Genomic DNA, 21,879 nt, shown 5'->3' with positions numbered 1-21,879 from the left:
AGACTTATTAAAAACACAAATATAGAAAACTACATGGTGCTGCCGTTGTTTCTTTGTTCTTTGGAAACAAAGGGAAGGGCAGGGTAGCCGAAATATCAAACTCAGATCAAAACTGCTCATTTAGGTCAAACCAAAACAAAACTGCATAGAGTTTAAATTTCCAACTGTCAGTAAATATTGACTGTGGGTAAATGTAGAATCAAAAGTAGAAACCGGGTAAGAGGTGTGCGTGTCATTATGCACTACTGTTGGATGTTGAGGAAATCTAGAAACGTCTTTTACATCTTATATCCTCCGTGGTATATAATGCAACCTTTGCACACTGTAGGAATTCAATAAAAGCTAAATTTTATCATTTCAAGTTGCTGTAAGAGTTAAAAAAAAATTGAGCAGGGAATGAGGCTTATATCTTGATGACTATCTGGAAGGAGAAAGGGAAGACTCTGCTTCATGTATTACGTTTGCCTTGAGGGTCAGACCGTGCTGTTTGGGTTGGGCAGTTTTCAAGCACAGTGTAAATATTATCAGCACTTCATAAGTGTAAATTTTCATGAATTTAACAAGATTCTGAGATTTTTTTCTCCTCTTCATAATCATAAATATACTTGGTAAAGCTGCAAGTTTTTACAACATCAAACAAACAAATCAAAAGAGTCCAATATTCAAGGTTATTTGAAAGCAATTCACAGTTTTATTGGACTCTCCCAAAGAATAACAGCAGGGATCCAATTCATAACCTTACTTCAAGCTTATCATGTTCTTCCTTTGCCATTTCTCTTTTTATTTCTCCCATACTCCTATAGCAACTAAAATGGCTCCCCTTGCTCTTCCCTTCAGACTCCCCCAAATTTATTCTTGCTCCATCCTTATCATTAACTCCAATCTCTTTTCCCAGTCCCTTCATTTCCAGATGTGTTTCTCCCTGCCACGTTGTTGCTCTTCCTTCAGAGTACAATCTTGTCAGTCTGTCTCTGAGTTCTTCCTATTCTTCAGCTATTTTTATCTGCTATCCTGATCAATACAACAAAAAGAATTAAGTGGTAAGGTACAAGGTTATCAAAGCCAGAATTGTTTTTAGAAAAATCGGGAATAATATGTTTAAATACTCATACATTATAAATTCATGTTCAAATTACATTTTATTTTGTAGGTATGACTTTTCAATCTGTAAGGGAGATAAGATTGTGTGTATTTGAAAAAAAAACCTCATTCTTTATAGTAAGAATATAGTAAGTCACTGACTTATAAGAATTCGGTATACCTTTGGTTTTCATTACTGAGATGTAGGTTTGTCTTTCTTTCCAAGAAGGAATAAACTTGTACAATAAATGAATTGTTTTGCAGTCTAAAGAAGGTGCATTTATTGTCAGAGATTCAAGACATTTGGGGTCCTACACCATTTCCGTGTTTATAAGAGCTAGAAGGTAAGCAATTGTGGTTTTGGTTACTTTAGAAACAAGTCCTGGGACAATCTTTTTTATGGAGGTATCATCACACAGAAAATATAAGTGAGAGGCTAGCATAGCAAAAAGATTGCTGGCCTGGAAGTCAGGAAAACTAGCCAGTCCACGATGTAACCCTAACATGCTCTGTATGACGTTGGATAAGGTACTTCAACCTCTCTTGTCTTTCTCTTCTCAAGCATCGAGCGAGGGGGTTAGATTAGTTGTAGTAGACACTTGCTGGGGCTTTCCTCGTATCCCTTGGTGTTTTTGGAGTTGACCTGCAGAGAATTCTCCTGCACTCGGAAAACTTCCTGTGTTTTTCTATCTGAAGATGTTCTCTGGCTGTGGGAACTTGTGGGCCCCCTGGCTAGGCCGGAAGCACCTGAGAAGTAACATCCCAGGAGCAATCCTACGTCAGTGAGAATGGGAGTTGGTGGAGAAACACCTCAGCTTCTTTGCACTTTAGCGGGACAATCGTAAGGTGTGTTCCCCAGTCTCTCCCAGGTTCCTGGAGGGATTGAGCGGCGGTTGCCCACAGCAGCGACCTGCTCAGGAACGCGCCCTGTATCGTTTTCGTCCCTCCCTCGTCTCCCATCTCCTCACAGTGCATTTGTTCATTCACGTAACCAATACTTACGAGTCAATATGTAGTTATAGGTGTCCATTAGGAGCTCGACTTTTTTGGACACTGGCCTTGTCACTCAGGCAACTTTGGCTAAAGTTGTGTTTGATTCTGAGGCCTCAATAATTTATTTGAGGAATTTTCCTGGGATGATGAGGCACCTAATGAATTTAGGCAATCTGTTCTTTGGTGTAGTGTTGCTAGGATGAGAGTTTTAGAATTGGAGTCCCGTTGCCTAATGAATTGGCTTAGTTCCAAAGTGATCTTTCACTTGTCTACTGATTCACATTTTATTGATTGTAGAAGTACGGAGGCTACCATAAAACATTATCAGATAAAGAGGAATGACTCAGGACAGTGGTATGTGGCTGAAAGACACCTCTTTCAATCAATCCCTGAGCTGATCTGGTATCACCAGCACAATGCGGCAGGTAAGGGAGGAACTGCCAGCCGGGAGGGTCAGGGAGCCGGGGCCTTGACAGCCAACGCACCTCTGGTATCATACAGCCACAGGAGCAAATCTCTGCAGAAAATGGCTTAAGAGCTTGAAATACAACCTGTCTTGAACAATTCTCCTCATCTATGCTTCTTTGGTTAGAAAACCAATAGATGACAGTGAAGCAAATGGCCATTCGATCATTATGCATGTGTTCTGGGATCTATATAGGGTTAAATATAACAGGATTTCAAACACTCTAAATAGTGATGCTTCCTTTTCTTTGCCCCCACAAATCTGCTCCCTACTTTAGATAATTGCAATGGAAAATTACCCTTAAATCTTTCATTCTCTGTTCTTTCTTGTTTGGAGAACAGAAAAAGTTACATAGAAAACAGCTTTTCACGGTTATGTTTTGGCCTAAATATATCAGAGGCATATTTAACCCACTTCCCCGGCCATTGTTTGCAGTAATTGCTATTTGTGTAAACCTGTCATTTAAGGAAATCTATAGGATCCCAGAAGGTTCCACCACAATTATAATCATATCTCTGGCCTTCAGCCCTCACCAACCTGTGCTGGACCACTTTGAGCCCATGGGGGTATCTTATCTCAGCATTACAGAATTTGGAACCTGCTGTGACTTTTCATATTATTTTGACTTCTTGTCATGCAGTGCTTTTTTTAGATTTCTCTCATGAAGTCATGTTGACAAAAAAAATCCCTTTTGGAAAGAGGTCACTTTTCTATTAATAAATATGAGGAACATATCCAGGGAAATTTTTATCCACTTATGGGATGAGTCTGCATGGATATTCCAGATGGTCACTGGCAGTTTGTTTATGGGGGAGGGGCAAATGTCTGGATGGGGGGAGGGAGGCCATAGTCGTAGCTAGAGAGAGGATCAGGAGACCAGTGCTGAGTTTTCTCCTTCTCATTCTTCTTTCCCCTCCCTCAAAGAAAAAATTTAAGAAAGAGTGATTACGATGGTGAGGTTAAACAAAATGAGGTACATTAGCATATGCAGACATGAAAAGATGTCAGTGATAAACTAAGTTTGAAAAATAAGAAGTGCAGAGCAGTACATTAAGAGTAGAGACAGGATCAAGATTTCCAACTGGACACAGGTCGCATGTGCCTCCTCCACAGACAGGAACCAGAATACTAGGCAGATTCTCACATATTGAACAGATCGTCTAGAAAAGAACTCTAGGGTTCACCAGGGAAGTGACAGAAAGCATCAAAATTGGGTTAGGAGAGGATTCAGGGCGACTGGCCTGTCTGGGGACTGGCTAACAGCCGGGAGAAACTCCTGGATGCTCTTATCCTAAAATCAAAGGCAAAACCCTCCCTGATCCTTTTTCTCTTTAGTCATTGCTCTTCTAGGTCACGCTTTTGGAAAAATGTGTCCACATCCACCATCTCCACTTCCTCACTTTCGATTTGCCTTTTAGACTTCTGTAATCTGGCTTCTGCCTCCACCACCCCATGTTTCACTGGTGACCCCTGTATTGCTACATACAGTGATGTTTTCTAGTCCTCGTATGTTCAGGTCCTCTCTGCTGCATTTGGCAGTGTCACTCCTCGAGTGTCCCTCCCTGCTCCCTAGATGTTTTGATACCATCCTTTCCTGGTCTTCTCTAACTCAGATTTTACCATATGGGTCCTACTTCTCTTTCCTTAAACATTGATGTTCTACAAGGATCCGTTCCTGACCACTTTCCTTCTCACCTTGGGCCTTTCCCTTTGCATAACTCTTCTGCCTGGCAGACACAGGCACCTGCAATCCCATAGGCCCTGAACTTCAGTGATGAAGTTCTCCCTCCAGTCTCCTCTCTCTGTTGTCTATCTCTGGTAATGATACCATCATCCGGCCAATTACAGGGGCTAGAAACATAGAAGTTAAAGAAATGTTTCTATTCTTTTTAACATCTAACTTCTGATTAATTGTCAAGTGCAATTAATTTCATATCCTAAATGTGTCTCCTGTACATCCCTGCCTCTTCTTATCTACTAGTGTTGCCCTAATCATTGCTCACTTTGTCAGTTGCAACAGCTTCCTAACTGGTCTCATTGTCTCCAAGGTTGATCTCCCCTCAATCCACTTCTGTGCTGGTGCCAGAGTGATCTTTCAACAGTGTAGATCCGACTGTGCCCTCCCATTTGGGACGTTTCAATGGCTCCTCTCACCTGCAGGACAATGGAATGCTCCTGTGTGTGGCTTACAAGGCCCATCATAGCCAGCATACTGCCTACCTCGTGAGTGTAATGTCTTGCCTCTGCCTACCTCCTGCTTTTTGCTCCAGTTCCCACCATCATGCTTTTTACCTCTGCTAGAAAATCCTTCATAGTTTCTCCTTGTGGGTTAACTCCATTTGTTAGATTTATCTCAGGTGTCATTTCCTCCCAAAAGACATCTTTGGGTCCAACAGTGTGTCCGGTGCTCTTTCTCTGTGTTGTGTGTATCTCTAGGACAGCCCCTATTCTGTTTACATCAGGATGGGCCCTCTCCACCTGTCTTCCCTCACTGAGACACAGCTCAGTGGGCAGAGTCTTTACTTATCTTTGGATCTGCTGAGATTTTGGGGATCTACCCAGAAGACTGTCTTGCACTCAATACATACTTCGTTCTATTCTCCTACTGGCCAAGCTTGTTTCGTCTTCCAGCCTTTGCACATGCTGTTCCATCTGCCTGGGAGGCTCTTCCTCCTGATCTTTGTGAGATGGCCCCTTGTCAGTCAACACCAGCATGGCTGTCATCTTGTCTGAAAGGCCTTCCCTGGGCACCTACTCTAAAGTGACTGTATGTTGTCTGCTGTGCCTTGCACTCATTACCATCTACTTCCTCTTGCGTGTGCACTCGCTTGTGTTCTCTTCCCTCCACTGGAATGCAATCTCCATGGGAGCAGGGACCATCAGTGTCTTATTCACTGCTGTCTCCCAGCATCTAGATAGTGCTTGGCACGTTCCAGGCTCTCAATAAATGTTAGTTGAAGAAATAAATAATAAATACTTATTGAACTCAACTGACATTGAATGCATAGGATTATCAAATGAAGTCTCATTTGCTCTACCATGCTGTCTTAGTCCATTTTCTGTTGCTTGTAAGAAAATACCTGAAACTGGGCAATCTATAAAGAAAATAAATTTATTTCTTATAGCTATGGAGGCTGTGAAGTCCAAGGTTAGAGTCTGCATCCCGTGAAGGCCTTCTGATTGGTGGGCACTCCCTGCAGAGTCCTGAGGTGGCGCAGGGGGCACTGAGTGTGCTAGCTCAGGTCTCTCTTCCTCTTCTTGTAAAGCCACCAGTCTTTCTCCCATGATAACCCATTAATCCATTAATCCACGAACAGATTAATTCATTCATGAGGGCAGAGCCCTCGTGAACTAATCACCTCCTAAAGACCCTACCTCTCAATACTGCCACACGGGGGATTAAGTTTCAACAGGAGTTTTGGAGGAGACATTCACACAATAGCACATGCTTTTTATTTTTTCTTTTAAATTATTCTGAAAGGGCGGTGGTGGGAAAATACGTACACTTAAACCCTGTTGGTTCGATGAATTAGTACAGCCTTTCTGGATGCCCTTTGACCTGGAAATCACATTTTATAAGGTGGTAATTTGAAAGGTACATACAATAGAGAAATCTTGGAAATAACTTTAAGGTCTGTTTATAGTCATTGACGTATGTCAATTACATGCTTAGTGCATAAAGCTCATAACAAAACATTTACATTTCTGTAAAACCTATTGGATGTGTATATACGTTCAATTATTAATATAGAGATTTTTGAAAAGATGTTCAGCAAAATGCTAACTATGTATCTCTGCATACTAAGATTTTGTATCGAATTTTTTTTTTGGTCATCTTTATGCTTTTTTAGCTTCTTTAAGTTGTGTACAAGGAGCATATATTATTTTATGAAAAGTATTTTTCAAATGGGAAAAATAAACAGACTAACCTGTAGAACAATTTTTTTGCCTAAATATTTAAAGAATGGTGTTATCTTCTAGTCTGTTTAGTTTTTTCTTCCATATTAGCAACTAGGCTTGAAATGCCGGTTTCTCTTTCTCCTTAGGTCTCCTGACCCGTCTCCGATATCCAGTTGGGCTGATGGGCAGTTGTTTACCAGCCACGGCTGGTTTTAGCTACGGTAAAGTATGCACACCTGCTGAAGTAAAACATCAAACCCAGTAAAGAATTTACTCCAAGTTCCCTATAGATTCTTTAAATTCTCAGCTCTTCTGAGGTGTGTATCTAGAAATATTTCTCCTCAAAGTTTAAATCCCCTTTCTGATATGTTTAAATATATGCATCTCATAAGGGCAAGTTAAACTTTGGGGAGAAATGTTTCAGTTTTACTTCTGATTTCATTATACATTATGGGGAGCCTTAATCTTCATCCTGTTTTATAAGTTATAATTCTTTTTATTTGAATGTTTTGGCTCTTGCTCTCTGGGTGCAAAAGTGGCTTAGACATGACTGCTCCCCTAGAGAACCTACTGAAGAGAGCTGTTCAAAGTGTTTTCTTCACTTTTTTTTCAAATTGAACTTGCACGAAGTTTGATTTGACTCACTTTCTAGCATATATGGTATTTGTAAATCTGTGAGAATAAATAAATACCAGGGAATCCTCTTGTCTAATTTGGTGACATTTTATTTCCTTAAATGTCTCTCATTAGTGGGGCTCAGAATATACTGAGAAAAAAACCCCCAATAACACAATTATATTGTGTAACAAGTAACTGGGATTCAGGGTCTCATTAGGTTAAGTGGGATCGAAGGATGGTTGCAGACTGTTATTAGTTCCTGGATCACTCCTCTGCCCCATAGACACTATATATAATAAAAAGTTCCGCCATTAGCAGTTTATTTAAGTTAAACTTGGTCATTTTTAATTTCTTAAAAATAAACTTTTCAATTTTTTAAACATATAGAACAGTGCACAATTCATAAGTGGATAGCTTGGTTTGTTCTGCCTGGTTTTAACTACTTTACACAAATGGAATCAGACACAGGTCACTCTTTTGCGTCTAGCTTCTTCCTCATTATATCTGTGAATTTCGTCCACGGTGTTGGCAGGTGTATTTCGTTGTGCTGCTACGTTGTGTGACTGTATCACAGTTGACTTACCCATGCTTCTGTAGATGGCCATTTGGGTCGTTACCAATTTTTTGCTCTTACAAATCATATTGTTACGAACATTCCAGTGTGTCTTTTGATGACGTTGAGTGTGCAGTTATGCTCCAACACATGTTGGATATATGTTTACGTGAAGACTTGCTGGGCCTTAGGGTATGCATATACTCAGATTTAGTAGATACAGTCGATTTTCCGAAGAGCTTATGCCTAATTACACTCCTGTCAACAAAGTGTAAGAGTTCCAGTTGCTCCATGCCTTTGCTCTTGCCAATATTTAGTATTCTAGCTCTTGCTGGTTTTTTTTTTGTTTGTTTTTCATTTTTGCATTTTTTTTTTCACATTTTATCCAGTCTGGGCAGTGTGTAGTAGTATCTCCTTATGGTCTAAATTTCCATTTCTCTGATGACTGTTTTGATCAACTTGGTTTAGTGGTCATTTGAATATTCTCTTTATGAGACAATACTCCATTCAAACTTTTTACCCTTAAACAGTTGGGCTATATGTCTTTTCTAATTTATTTATTTATACTCAGAATAGGAATTATTTGTTGGTTATGTTTTAGAAATATCTTCTCCCAGTCTATGCCTTAACTGTTTACTGTCTCAAGGGGGTATTTTTGATGAATAGTTTTATGAAGTGTAACTTATCAATATTTTACTTCATGGTTATATTCTATTGAATATACCACCAGTATCTACAGCAGTTCCAAGGTCCTGAATATACCCTCTCATGTTACCTTTAAAACACACCTGCTACGGGGAGGGGGAGTGCTTCGCACAGTGGGTACAGGGGCTATCAGCCTTTACAATTCTCTTAGATGCATTATTCTAAAGGTCCACCAGATGGTGGTGTTGCTATATAAAAAGTAGATGCTAAAAAGAAGATTTGATACTTTTCAAAGAGGGCTATTTTAAAAAGTTATTTTTTTTTCTTGAGTAGTATGAGAAATGTAGAGTAAAAAATTTAACTTCAAATATACCCTTAGATGTATGTGGGTTGGAATTCTAACATTGCACATGTTTGTTAGACAAATTGAGCAGACTTTTCCCTAAGGAGAGGAGGCATCAAGGAAGAAAAGCCCTTTGGGGGTAGACTGAGAACAGTAGAAGGAACTGAAATGGGGGAAAGAGGGTATCACAAGTGTTATTTGCTTTACAAGTTTACTCACCAGGACAAAAACAGACTGGGGACATAAACGTTTTAGGGCCCAGGTCTAGTTTTGGTAGGTTTAGTTTTAAAAAGTACAGAAATGTGTTTCATCGTGGCTGTCTTTGGGAAGCAAGAGTGTGTATCGATATCCACAATTTGTTGTGTTTTCATTCCTCTCCAAGTAAGTCAAGTTTGTATTTTAAAGCTTGAATTCTTGAATTACGTGTTTGAGCCACAATCTGAGTATTAAAAATGGTTCCAGATCCTCTCTGCTCATTTATTAAATTTTTTAACCTCTCTGTGAAATAGGATCTAGATAATTCCTGAATTTTTCTAGCTCTAAAATTTTAACATTATTTTCCCTCCTGGTAACATGGGTGTTTTACTTTTCCAGAAAAGTGGGAGATAGATCCGTCTGAGTTGGCTTTTATAAAGGAGATTGGAAGCGGTCAGTTTGGGGTGGTCCATTTAGGCGAATGGCGAGCGCGTGTCCAGGTAGCTATCAAGGCCATCAACGAAGGCTCCATGTCTGAAGAGGATTTCATTGAAGAAGCTAAAGTGATGATGTAAGTATAGACAGCACCCAGATAAATATCACACGGTGTCCTGGTGTCAGAAAGAACGTGGGCTTTGGAGTCAGACGTACCTGGATTTGGGCCCCAACTCTGCCCAAGCTAGTTGTATAACTCGGGTATGTTATCTGACCTCTGTGTGACCTGGGTAGGTTCTCTCACATTTCCAAGCCTTGATTTCCACATCTGTAAAATGGGGATAAAAGTATCTACCTCACTGGATCAATGAGTGAATTAAATGAGAAAATCTATGAAAGTGACAAGCAAGTGTGTCCTTTTCAGCTCAATAATAGGTGCTTCATAAGTGCTTTTTTTTTTTCTTTTCTTTTTTCTAGAAGCAAAAATGTTGGTTTGTCTTGGTACTGTTACGCCACTCATCTTTTGAAAGGGCATCTCCCAGTGGCCAAAAATATTTAATGTTTTTGTAAGGATAAGGTATTTGTTGTCAGAGAATTTAAGAATCCTGAGCTTTAAAAGGAGTGGCTCTTTGTAGACCATTGGACGCTGCTCTTAACTTCTGTGATTTCCTGGAACGATATTTTGGCACAGTCCAAATCAGCATGTGGAAGATGATGGTGAGAGAGAGGGGGAGACGGACAGAAGAGAATGTTGCAGGATACATTTCTGAGATAAGGTTATCAACACTCGATGATAAATTAAATGTGGCAGGTAGTGGGAGGACACTAGAGGAACCAAGATGACCCAAGGTTTTGGTGTGTGCTATTAAGCAGAGGGTGGCTCCATTTTCTCAGCTGGGAGAAGACTAAATAGGTTTGGGGGAAAAAAAAATCAAGAATTCTGCTTTGGGCATGTTGGATTTGAGAAGCCTATTATTGGATAGCCAAGTGTGACCAAGTGGTCAGGTAAATAGATGAGTCTGGTGTTCAGGAGGAAGGTCAGTGTGGAGGGTATTAATTGAGAGTGATCATCAAAGATGATATTTAAAACCCTGAAACTTGATGCAATCGCTTAATAGGGTGCACTGTATCCGTTAGGGGTGAATTTACACATCCCCCTCTCCCCAGCTTAGTTTCCGCTGAGTTTTACTACTGTCTGTGCACATGAGTGTTGATTGATTAGTTCCAGTTTAATAGTGAGTACATGTGTTTGTCTTTCCATTCTTGTGATACTTCACTTAGTAGAATGGGCTCCAGCTCCATCCAGGATAATACAAGAGGAGCTAGTTTACCATTTTTTTATGGCTGAGTAGTACTCCATGGTATGCATGTACCACATTTTATTAATCCACTCACGTATTGATGGGCACTGGGTTGTTTCCACATCTTTGTGATTGTGAATTGTGCTGCTATAAATGTTTGAGTGCAAGTGTCTTTTTTAATAAATTCTTAACCCCACTTGTCAGTGCATAAAGTGGCAAGGAAATTGCTCTACTTTCTCTGTGGTTGGGTTGATTTTTATCTTAATCTGATAATGAAAATGGTGTATAGATGGTAAATAGGACCAGTTGTGTTCAAATATGAATAACAAAATGCAGAAACTATTCTGATCACTGGTGTATGTTTTTCTTCAAAGGAAATTATCTCATTCGAAGCTAGTTCAGCTTTACGGGGTGTGTACGCAGAGGAAGCCCCTGTACATCGTCACGGAGTTCATGGAGAACGGCTGCCTGCTTCACTATCTCCGGGAGCGAAAAGGAAAGCTTAGGAAGGAGATGCTGCTGAGTATGTGCCAGGACATATGTGAAGGAATGGAATTTCTGGAGAGAAACTGCTACATTCACAGGGATTTAGTAAGTATGGTGCAAATTCACTGATTATTTTATGTATTATACCTATGCCCAGAAAGATAGGACGATTGCTTTCAATATTTTGAATAACATATCCTTTGGCTTAATTTTTAAACACGTTCCTATTCATGCGATTTATTGTGGAATGTAACTTTTATTTTTAATGGCCCATTGATGCTGTAGCCAAGTAAGATTTTATTCTAAAAATGCCTCGAACTAATTAACCAGCTAACCAATCAACTAACTGAAACTGATTTTCTTTTCCTCTCTGCCTCCCCGCCTTCGTCCTTCTCTTCCTTCTTTCTTTCCTTCTTCCTTACGAGTCCCAGCGGTTCTCACTCAGGGCTGAAACTGCCCCCGGTGGAGGTGGCTTGGTCTCAGCGGTATTGCCAGAGCGTTACCGGCATTGTTGAGGAGACTGTTGTTCTTTTCTGTAATGCTCAGAACATTCCTATTTAAAAACATGATTCTCTTGCCCCAAACCAAATGCTAATAGCACTTCCTCCCTGTGCTGCCACCTTCCTTGAGTAACACTTTCTGGCCATTCCACATGTATTCACGATATTCATACTGTTCCTTTCATGTCCTTCCACGTCTCATTTCTAAATCTAAAAATTAACTCAAATGACCATTTGAGAATTCTATGACAAATCCCTGATACTGTCACCTAGGAGTAACCCTGGGCTTCCAGGACACGTGACCAAAGTGATCATGTTATTAATCATTCAGGCTAGAATATTTTGGGGAGAGAAAGGAGGCATCATTACATGGGCCTAATACTCATGGCATTTAGTATTTACTGTTTCATGTACTATTTAATAGTTAATTGTTATAGTGTTTACACAAATACTGGAGTCTAAAGTCTTTGAGATCGAGGCCTAGACTTCTGAGATGCAGCACAGTGAGGAGACCACAGGTTGCAGAGCCAGGATTCTCAAACTTCACACTTTGGTGTGTGTTAGAGTTACCTGGGAGCCTTTAGAAAAATCACGATACCCAGACCATACCCAGACTGATTAAACCAGAGTCTCTGGGGGGTGGAATCCAGGCATCAATATTTAAAAAAAATTCCCCTGGTGAGTCCCAGAGGTAGTTGAGGTTGAGAACCGCTGCTCTAGCACCAGACTACCTGGGTCGAAATCTTACCTGGGTTTCTCACTAGCTGGGTGACCTTGGGCAAGCCAGGTGACCGGTGAAGTGGTATTAATTATAGCACTTGCCCAGATGGGTTTGTTGGAGGGTCGCATGAATTAATAAACAGTGCGTGGCACAGAGGAGAGCTCAGCAATGCTAACCAACTGTTGCCACTACAGAGACAGGTCACTGTTTTCATCCCTCTGGTGCATTTTCCGGAATGTAGCACTAGGAGCTGTGAGCACACCTTTGAACGGGTGCATCTGGCGTCAGTTCCACCCAGGTCACCTTCCTCACCTCTGCAGGTTTCTCCTTCCTGATAAGGACAGGGTGACAGGTCTGGCCATTCTATCGCTCTGGGTGGCTTTTCACACGTTTCTTCCTTGATCGCTCATTTTCTTTGTGTTCTATTTTTATCTGCCTACACGCCGCTTAAAATATATCAGCTCACAACAAGTCTCCTTCCTGCCAAGGACTTTTCTGGTAATTTGGCTTTGAGATCATTGCTGGTACCTGCTGGCATCTTCCAAACCGGCTCCTTCTGGCTCACCATTGCAAGTTTCTCGCTCTTGTTACTAGGCTAATTGAACAACAAATTAGCTGGAAAGAGAAAAATTCTATTAAATAGTTCACCTACATGAAGCTAAATAACCAATTATTTTCTTAAGTTGCTGAAAATGGGTTGTTTTGGCCTGAAATACATTGTCTCTGCATTAGATAGTTACCATATTTAGTTCACTGAGGTAATTTTAAGAAATATGAAATCATCACTGTAAATAGTTATATTCAATGAAATGTAAGTTTTAAAATATAATTTCTCAACTTTATTACTATTAGAGATCTCAAAGCTACAAACTGACAATGCCTTATCTCTCATGTATTTTGGGCTTTCCTCTTTTACTTACTGAGATAAGTAAAAAATATACACTAATTTTGTGTGCCAAGAGTCATAGTTTATCATCTCTTAGATTGAATTAATCTTCATATTTATTAAGGATAGTTCTTGAGAAAGATTAAACATTTTAAAAAGTAAAAGTGTTAACATTTATTTGTATTTTTAGTTTTTTACTTTGAAGAACCATTAGAATCTCTAATGTGAGGGCAGGCTATCGGATCATATATGCCATTGATAGATACATCACCATAGAAACAACCTGCCTGTCCACAGAGAGAGGTAGCGTGGGGCCCAAATAAACCAGGGAAAAGGAGAGTACAGACTCTTGAAAGAAAAACCTGTACTCAAACTTGGACTCTTTTCTTCTTTCTGTAGGCGGCAAGGAATTGTTTGGTCAGTTCTACATGTATAGTAAAAATTTCGGACTTTGGAATGACGAGGTACATGATACGTATGTGTGTATATATGTATTTTGTTTACTCGTAAGGGGACTCTTACACTTGTCTACTGACAAACTGAAGATGCTGCTGGCCTTGCTCTTTCCCCTGTGGTCGTGTGACCTGTTGGCCCACTTTGAATGTTAAGACATGTACCAATTTTAGCTGCGAGTGAAATTTACTGTGGGCTTTGCTCATCTTCTTTCTGGTCTCTATAACCTAAAGTCCCATTTACCTAGGCACATACACGGCCACTTGTTCTCTGGAATCTTTCTGCCATTCCTGGTACTCTACCTGGCAAAGGGGGCAGGTTGAATCCCTCCAACCTGATGTAGGAGTGGGAGCTTCTTTCCCTGCTATGTGACCCGGCAGCCCTTCTGGGGTACGAGGTACAGGACCCTAACTCAACGACTCACTGGTGTCTAGACTAGCTAGTCTAGACTAGCACTTTTTCCCTTTCCTTCTATTTCCCCCTCCACCCAGCTCAAGGGATCTTTTTCTAGCTGGATGGATGGATGGTGGGGGTGGGGGTGGTGAGATCTCACTCTCATCCATCATCCATTTTCCCAGATATTTTGTTAATAACTCCGTCCTTCTTCTCTGAAGAACCTAGACTTTAGAAACTCAAAACCTATAGAAAGCGGCTTTTCCCCTTTTGTTTTCTATTATTCATTCTTTACCTAAGTAGAATGACCTCTGACTCAATAAAAGACTTAAAGGTGGAGTGAGATGTAGTACGTAAAAAAAAAACGTGGAGTGTGGGGGCTGTGTTAATAAATGAAAATATTCTATTGTGTACTTCAAGGGCAACAAGCACAAGTTAGTTATGGTCTCTTCTTTCCAGATTCTCAAATTTGGACATTCTTACATACAATTCTCAAAAAAGAGAGACGGTTCAATTTGTTTGTTTGTTTGTTTTTTAAGGAGATTGTAGTTATTCCTGATTTCTTTCCTTATAGGGCCATCCTAATGCATTAGAGAATTTTCACATCAAAGGTATTATGTTCAGGTGTGGTGGCTCACACCTGTAATCCCAGCACTTTGGGAGGCTGAGGTGGGAGGATTGCTTGAGCCCAGGAGTTCAAGGCTGCAGGGAGCTGTGATCGTGTCACTGCATTCCAGCCTGGGCAACAGAGTGAGACCCCATCTCTTAAAAAGAAAAATATTATGTTTATATGCTTTTATTTTCCACCCTTCTTTATGCCCCACCAAAAAATATGTACATCGAAGAAAATATGGCATCCAACTTTGAATTCATTTTTTCTACTATTAGAAGAGTAGTCATTTGTTTATCTTTTATTTCCTTTTTGTAACCTTGGTTGTTAGAGCATTCAGCATGCTTCTTTATGGCGTTAAGGGTTTATCATAACCAACATAAAGAGTGAGCCATGTTTGGGACTGAAGAATCATTATGAGTTTTGGAGACCCAGATAAAATAAACATAACTAAGACTTGGTTTGGGGAGGAAACACGATACTTTCACACTGTGCTGACAAGAAGAGAAGGGGTACAGAACCTTTCTGGGGTAAAATATTTTGTCTTTTGGCAACTCAGAATTAACCAGAGGGATTTGAAGTAAATAGAAATTGGAGGTAATTAACACAACGTGCTTTGAATCTGATGACTTAGGTACGTTCTGGATGATGAATATATCAGTTCTTCTGGAGCCAAGTTCCCAATCAAGTGGTCTCCTCCCGAAGTTTTTCATTTCAACAAGTACAGCAGTAAATCTGACGTCTGGTCGTTTGGTGAGTGCATTTGCTGCTCATTTGATAGAGCTTGATTTAATAAAATGGGCAGTATTTTAAACTTTGATTTCCTAATATGATGCAGCACTTTTAAAAAGTGTTTTGTAACTGTGCTTCTTTCTTACGTGTTCTAACAACATCCAGACTGTCTTTGGCAACTGGTGTCTTACGTCTTCTTTCATAAGTCTCTCTTTTGGATCTTTTCTTTCCCCAATGAGCACTCGCTGTAAATCCATAACGAAGAGTCTACTGATCTAGAAAACAAACTTAGCCAACTTTTCTATGCCATAGAGGCTTGAAGGATAAATGATCTTACAGTGTCATTGACTTTAGGGTGTAATTAATGAACTTTATTGTCTAACTACTAAGCAGCTTGACCACTTTACAACTGTTTAGTTGATAACTTAAACATAAAACCTGGGTTAAAAATGGTACCACCTCATTTACTTCATTACCTTCCAATTTTGTGGAATTTAGACATAAGCTTCCTTGGGATATGTCAATTGATATTTCTGTTGGATAATGTTCTTTATTGAGAAAGAGCCACTATAGACCCATGTCCAATGGAGTTTGGTTTTTGAGTTGGTTTTCCAAAAAATGGCCAAAAAATGTTCAAATCGTATTGTCTACAATAAGGTTAAGCTTGTATCATTGGCCTCATTAGCTCTCTTTGGACATGTGATAATTTCAGGAGGTGACATTTGAAGCTCTACTGCAGAGCAGTTAAGTTGTAAGACCGCTTCTTAGAGACCATTGGCTAGAAATACAAGGACCTCTAATCCTAGCACTCTGGGAGGCTGAGATGGGAGGATTGCTTGAGGTCAGGAGTTTGAAACCAGCCTGAGCAAGAGTGAGACCCCATCTCTACTAAAAATAGAAAAAATTAGCTGGGCGTGGTGGTGTTTGCCTGTAGTCTCAGCTACTCAGGAGGCTGAGGCAGGAGGATCGCTTGAGCCCAGGAGTTTGAGGTTGCTGTGAGCTCTGATGACGCCACTGCACTCTACCTGGGGTGACAGAGTGAGACCCTGTCTAAATAAAAATAAAAATGAAATACAAGGACCTCATCCAGTGGTTGCAGAACAATTAGAACTCCCTGAGTGTTACCTGATTACTTGTCTGTCTTTGTTACTGGACAGTGAGCTTACTGCGCATATGGACTGGTCTTGTTATTATATACAGAATCCTCTGGCCTTAGCATAGGCCTGGTGCCTCTAATTAATACTTAATAAGTATTTGTAGAATAAGTGAATAATTAAATAAATGGAATTTGGAAGTTCCTGAAGGAGTTTCACTAGTCAATCAATCAATCGATGATTATTGAACACCTACTTAATATCTAGGACCTACTAGATACCCTGGGGCTCTACCGAGCAGTCTGGTCTTTTACAGGAACGAGGGGGACATATGCCACGTATTGGTTGGAAACTCTTAGCCATAGCAGGCAGTGGGGACTCACACAATTCTGCCATTTTCTATGGAATGGCAGAAAAGTTCATTGATTTCAGGGTTTGGGGACCTGAGCCGTACTTAGAAATGAAAATGCTACCAGCATTTTGTTTTAATAGGGAGGCAGTCAACACTAATGGAAAAGGAAAGGCATTGTTTTCACTTGGCTTATTTTCAAGTTACAGACCTCTTCAAACACCAGGGTGCATTCCTAGATAGAACTGCTCCCACTCTGGGTGATTCTAACTCAAAGGCTGCAGGAGGAAAACAAGGCCTCGTAGTTTGAAACAGTTCTTGCAATTCCAAGTCACTCTTTCTCTCTAATCCCTTGTTTTTGTGCACTTTATTTGCAGGAGTTTTAATGTGGGAGGTTTTTACAGAAGGAAAAATGCCTTTTGAAAATAAGTCAAATTTGCAAGTTGTGGAGGCCATTTCTAAAGGCTTCAGGCTGTATCGCCCTCACCTGGCACCGATGTCCGTCTATGAGGTCATGTACAGCTGCTGGCACGAGGTAGGTGCCCTTACTTGCCTGTGAAGGTTGGCAGTCCCAGCATCTGAGAGCGGACCTGATTATCACAAATATTACCCCCGGACTCTACCATGGCACAGAAAGGTGTCTGCGTCTCGGTAATGATCTTGAGAGCCAGAAGTACTATTTCTATCTGAAACTAGGACTACAAAGCCATTGATCCACTTTGTTTTGAACACTGGCCTTTTATCTGAGGAATTCAGTGCCTTTTCCAAGTCTTATCTATCTTAGATTGGTTCTTTAAGAAACTCTTGATGTTACTAAAACCTCAGTGAGTAGATGTTTTATTACCTTTAAGAACTAGTGGGTGGAAACCAAGGGTAGAGCCAGGTTTGTTAAACTTCCACAGTGAAAAAGAAGGATGGGGTTTCTATTTACTTCACTCTACTTTCGTTTGCCTTGCTTTTCGAAGGCTAAAAGTGATGGGTTTCATCTCTCTTGTGGCACTCAAGACTGCTGCTAGAGAGATTAAACCAGAGTAGCAATGAAGGCAGAAAGTGTGCCAGGAACTTCCACTCAGGAAATGATCTCTTGGGAGCCCAGTTCTTGTTGAAATGCCAAGCTTAGAAATAAAGCCCAAGGGGTTTCTGTTCCCACCTCTGCCTTTTCTGGGCTCTGACTCAACACACCCCTGCCCTTCTTATCACACTCCCCTGTGGTTTCTGAGAGCTTTGCTCTCTTTCCAGCTGTTGGTTTCAGCTCAGAAAAATTGAAGCTTGATGAGGATTTCCTCCTGGCTGAAAAAAGAAATCACTTGATTTCAAATCCACAAACACTGGAAAATCCAGTATTTCAGGAGCATTGTGGTTGTTCAGATTCCAGGGAAGCATTACATTTATAAAGATGCCCAGTGCATGAAAATAATCTACGTATGATTAACTGCTCCACAAGAATCTTGAAAGACATAGAAAAATATTAAGTAAGCTGTTAGTAGCAAACAGGCTGTCTTACGAGCATCTTTGCAATAACAATGTAGATAGCTCAGAAGTAGACATTGCATATGAAACATATACATGTATGTGTGTATATAATACTGGCTGAGATTTTATATATCTGTGGAGATAGGACAGCGGAGGGGTACATAGGATGCTTCCAGAAGGACCAAGTAAATGACATGAGTCTCAAATTGTAGTTGAAACATTGATTAAAGTAATGTTTTGGTTATGTTGATTTGTTTGCAAAAGCTGATTCTGCTATGGCTTTGTCCACGTGCTTAGGTGCCTGTGGCTTCAAACCTGCTTATATTACCGTGGATAAACACGTTTCATGGGCTCTACCTGCACAACCTCAGCCCCCTCAGAAAGCTCCGCAATTTATTCCCGGAGTCTCAGTGAGGACTCCTGCGTGTGCTCGCGTTGTCTTCTGCTCTGTCCTTTTCATTGATGTCCTCTGTTTATAAGTCACCAGGGGGGGCTGAGCCTGCTGTCAGCGAGCCCTGTGAGAATGTGGCAACTGTGAGTGGTTCTATCGCCCGTGGATTTCAAAGACGCCAACAGTGCCCTCTCTTCGGCCTCATGGAGCCAGAGCCAAACCATGTCCCGTGGGGAAATAGGAAAAATGCTCCAATCCTTGGCGCCATAGCCAGGGACTCTGTTCACTGAGCCTTAAGACAGCACAGCCTGTGCCCCAGGATCTACGAAGTCCTTCAGGACAACATGCTTCTTGCTTTCTGGCTGGAATTCTTCTCTCTACAGAGTCAGGGGTAGTAAATGCCCGAGACTGAGCTGGGAGCCCGGCACTCTGGCTCCGCTTCTCTCCCAGCCCCTCCTTTGCCTCATACGTGTCCAGCCACCCAAACCGATGTCTAGGGAGGTCGGTCCCAGAGGACCTTCTGCTGTGACGGAAATGTTCCATATCTGCACTGTCCAACATGGCAGCCACCTCTGGCTACTGAGGACTTGCAAAGTGGCTAGCACGACTGAAGGACTGAATTTAAACATTTATTTAATTTTAATTAAGATAAATAGCCGGCTGGGCGCGGTGGCTCACACCTGTAATCCTAGCTCTCTGGGAGGCCGAGGCGGGCGGATTGTTTGAGCTCAGGAGTTCGAAACCAGCCTGAGCAAGAGCGAGACCCCGTCTCTACTAAAAATACAAAGAAATTAATCAGACAACTAAAAACATATAATATATAGAAAAAATTAGCCGGGCATGGTGGCACATGCCTGTAGTCCCAGCTACTTGGGAGGCTGAGGCAGGAGGATCGCTTGAGCCCAGGAGTTTGAGGTTGCTGTGAGCTAGGCTGACGCCACAGCACTCGCTCTAGCCCGGGCAACAGCGTGAGACTCTGTCTCAAAAAAAAAAGATAAATAGCCATCTGTGGCTGGGGTCTGCAGCTCTAGCCATTTCATTTTTGCAGTGCTCTCTACATTTTCACATTCACGCCTTGCTCAACTGCCAGTCATGCCGCGGTATGTCAACCGAGATGTCTTTCTCTTCTGGATCCAGGTTCCTGCCAACAGGTTCCAGAGCTGGCGTCTGAGGGAGTCTTAAGCTGAGCTGACCACTTCCATTTCCCTTTTCCAGAAACCTAAAGGCCGCCCTCCGTTTGCTGAACTGCTGCGGACTCTCACCGAGATTGCAGAAACCTGGTGACCGGAAATGGAATGCCAGCCCAGAGGGTCTCTCGCAGAATTGTCACAAAAGGAAATCCTGTGTGGGGTCACTGATGAGGAATGTCTTCGTTTAGAGTTGCCGACTCTTGAAAACAGTGCAAAGATCACAGGCTTTTAAAACTTTTTAGAATTTAAGAATATTCTGACAATGGTTTTTCTACATGTGTATGAGGAACTTCCAAACTCTTATTTTTCTGTAATGTATTTCACATCCCATATGTGAAGAAGGGAAAAGGATCTACAGTAGCTTCCATGGTGGCTACTCTTCATGAGAATAGCCCTGAAAACATGAAAACCTGATCCTTCACGAAGCTGAGGAAATTTCTTTGTTGAAAAGGAGTTATGTCCATACTTCAGTGGTCTATGCATAGAAGATAAAAATACATTCTGCCAACTCATGGAATAAAGAAGCCTCCCCTGAAGAATTTCATGCTTTTGAGCTGTATAGACCTTTACAGAAAATGAAGCTTTGTAAATGACATGAATGTGAACATTCTGGAAATGTCTTTTGTAGTCTTCCTATATGTTATTTAACAAATTGTTTTTGTACATACTCGATTATTTTGGAAATGATTTCTTGCATTCCAGTTTTAAACACTTATAGTAGAGAACCAAAAGTTCCTCTTTGAACAGACATTGGTGACATTTCTATTGCCAGCGATACCCACTATCAGGAAAATTCAGAACCTGATTTCAGTTCTGAGATTTTATACTTCATACATATGAGATAGGACAATTTAAGAGTCCTTATTTTGTCACAATAGGTGCCTCCTGTACTTATCAGGAAGATGACTTGTTCTTTCTAAAAAAGGAGACAAAACCAAGGTATCCAAATGCAACATCAAGCCCATTATTTCTGAAGTCCAAGATTTTGAATTCAAGGTGAAACAAGCAGCAATCATAGTTAAATCTTAATTTTGTACGCGTTGTTTGAACGGATGATTGGAAACTGATCTTTATTGTTCTGAGTGCTTCAGAAATACCATAGGAAGAAAGGTATTGCAGAGAGCACACGTGTCACTTCCAGAAGGTTGAACAACAGGAGCCTATTCTCTGTGTACTGTCCCACCTGCATCATGGCTCTGGGGGAAGATGCATTATGATCCTCATTAGAGTCTAAGTTGCTGGTTGTCAGTAATTGTGACTTTCAAATCATATTTTTCCCACTCCAAGAATGAAATCTTTCACTATCAACGATACTAAATGTTCGTTATTTCTAATGAGCCTTGGTCCTCTACTTCTGTCGGGAGTAGAGATTCCCCTCACGGGAGTCCTCCCTGCTGGCAGGAGTGGCCTCCCTACAAGGCCATTTCCCTTAGTGCTCAGCCGAGTTAGGCAGGGACCAAAGCTGCAGGTGGCAGATACAGGCCAGGAGGGTGGTTCCTAGGGGTGGGGAAGCCGCGGAGCAATTAGGGGGAGGACCACAGGAAAATGCAGAGCACCTGATGTATATCAATCATCTGGTAACATCCCATACTCCCGTAAGCCCTCTCCGGACCAGGCCAATAAAAGGAAACCACCTGGGAGTCCTTTTTTTTTTTTTTTTGGTTGAGGGAAAAAGGGTCTTACCTTGTTGCTGCCCAGCTAGAGTACAGTGGCGTCATCATAGTTCACTGCAACATCGAATTTCTGGGCTCAAATGATCCTCTTGCCTCAGCCTCTGAAGTAGCTGGGACTACAGGTGTGTGCCGTCATACTCAGCTAATTTTTTTATGTTTTTGTAGAGATGGGCTCTTGCTTTGTTGCCCAGGCTGGTCTTGAACTTCTGGGCTCAAGCTCTCTCCTGCCTCTGCCTCCCAAAGTGCTGGGATTACAGGTGTGAATCACTGCACCGGCCAGGGCGTTCTACCTTCTCTCTAGTGCCACCCTTCCACTCGAGGTTTCTCTAGGGCCTATTTTTGGCTTTTTCTTAGAACTAGTTGTTTCCTGTGTTTCACCAATAGCTCTATGTCAGTATC

General features: G+C 41.2%; 1 protein-coding gene across 1 annotated transcript in view; it reads left to right on the top strand.

The window, feature by feature from the left end:
- Positions 1 to 20,017, top strand: part of TXK (TXK tyrosine kinase) — a 27,624-nt gene extending 7,607 nt beyond the window's left edge. Inside the window, exons 5-13 of the mRNA XM_012639894.1 lie at positions 1,331 to 1,424; positions 2,371 to 2,498; positions 6,586 to 6,660; positions 9,193 to 9,364; positions 10,904 to 11,120; positions 13,522 to 13,586; positions 15,213 to 15,331; positions 17,131 to 17,288; positions 19,833 to 20,017. Coding sequence (XP_012495348.1) covers positions 1,331 to 1,424; positions 2,371 to 2,498; positions 6,586 to 6,660; positions 9,193 to 9,364; positions 10,904 to 11,120; positions 13,522 to 13,586; positions 15,213 to 15,331; positions 17,131 to 17,288; positions 19,833 to 19,901 — 1,097 coding nt within the window. The 3' untranslated portion in view covers positions 19,902 to 20,017. The remainder of the gene's footprint in view (positions 1 to 1,330; positions 1,425 to 2,370; positions 2,499 to 6,585; positions 6,661 to 9,192; positions 9,365 to 10,903; positions 11,121 to 13,521; positions 13,587 to 15,212; positions 15,332 to 17,130; positions 17,289 to 19,832) is intronic.
- Positions 20,018 to 21,879: the final 1,862 nt, after the last annotated feature.

This window comes from Propithecus coquereli, unplaced genomic scaffold (assembly GCF_000956105.1).
Source record: "Propithecus coquereli isolate 6110/MARCELLA unplaced genomic scaffold, Pcoq_1.0 Scaffold143, whole genome shotgun sequence".
Taxonomy (NCBI): Eukaryota; Metazoa; Chordata; class Mammalia; order Primates; family Indriidae; genus Propithecus; species Propithecus coquereli.
The sequence above is the reverse complement of the archived record's forward strand: the minus strand, read 5'-3'. Positions and strand labels throughout refer to the sequence as shown.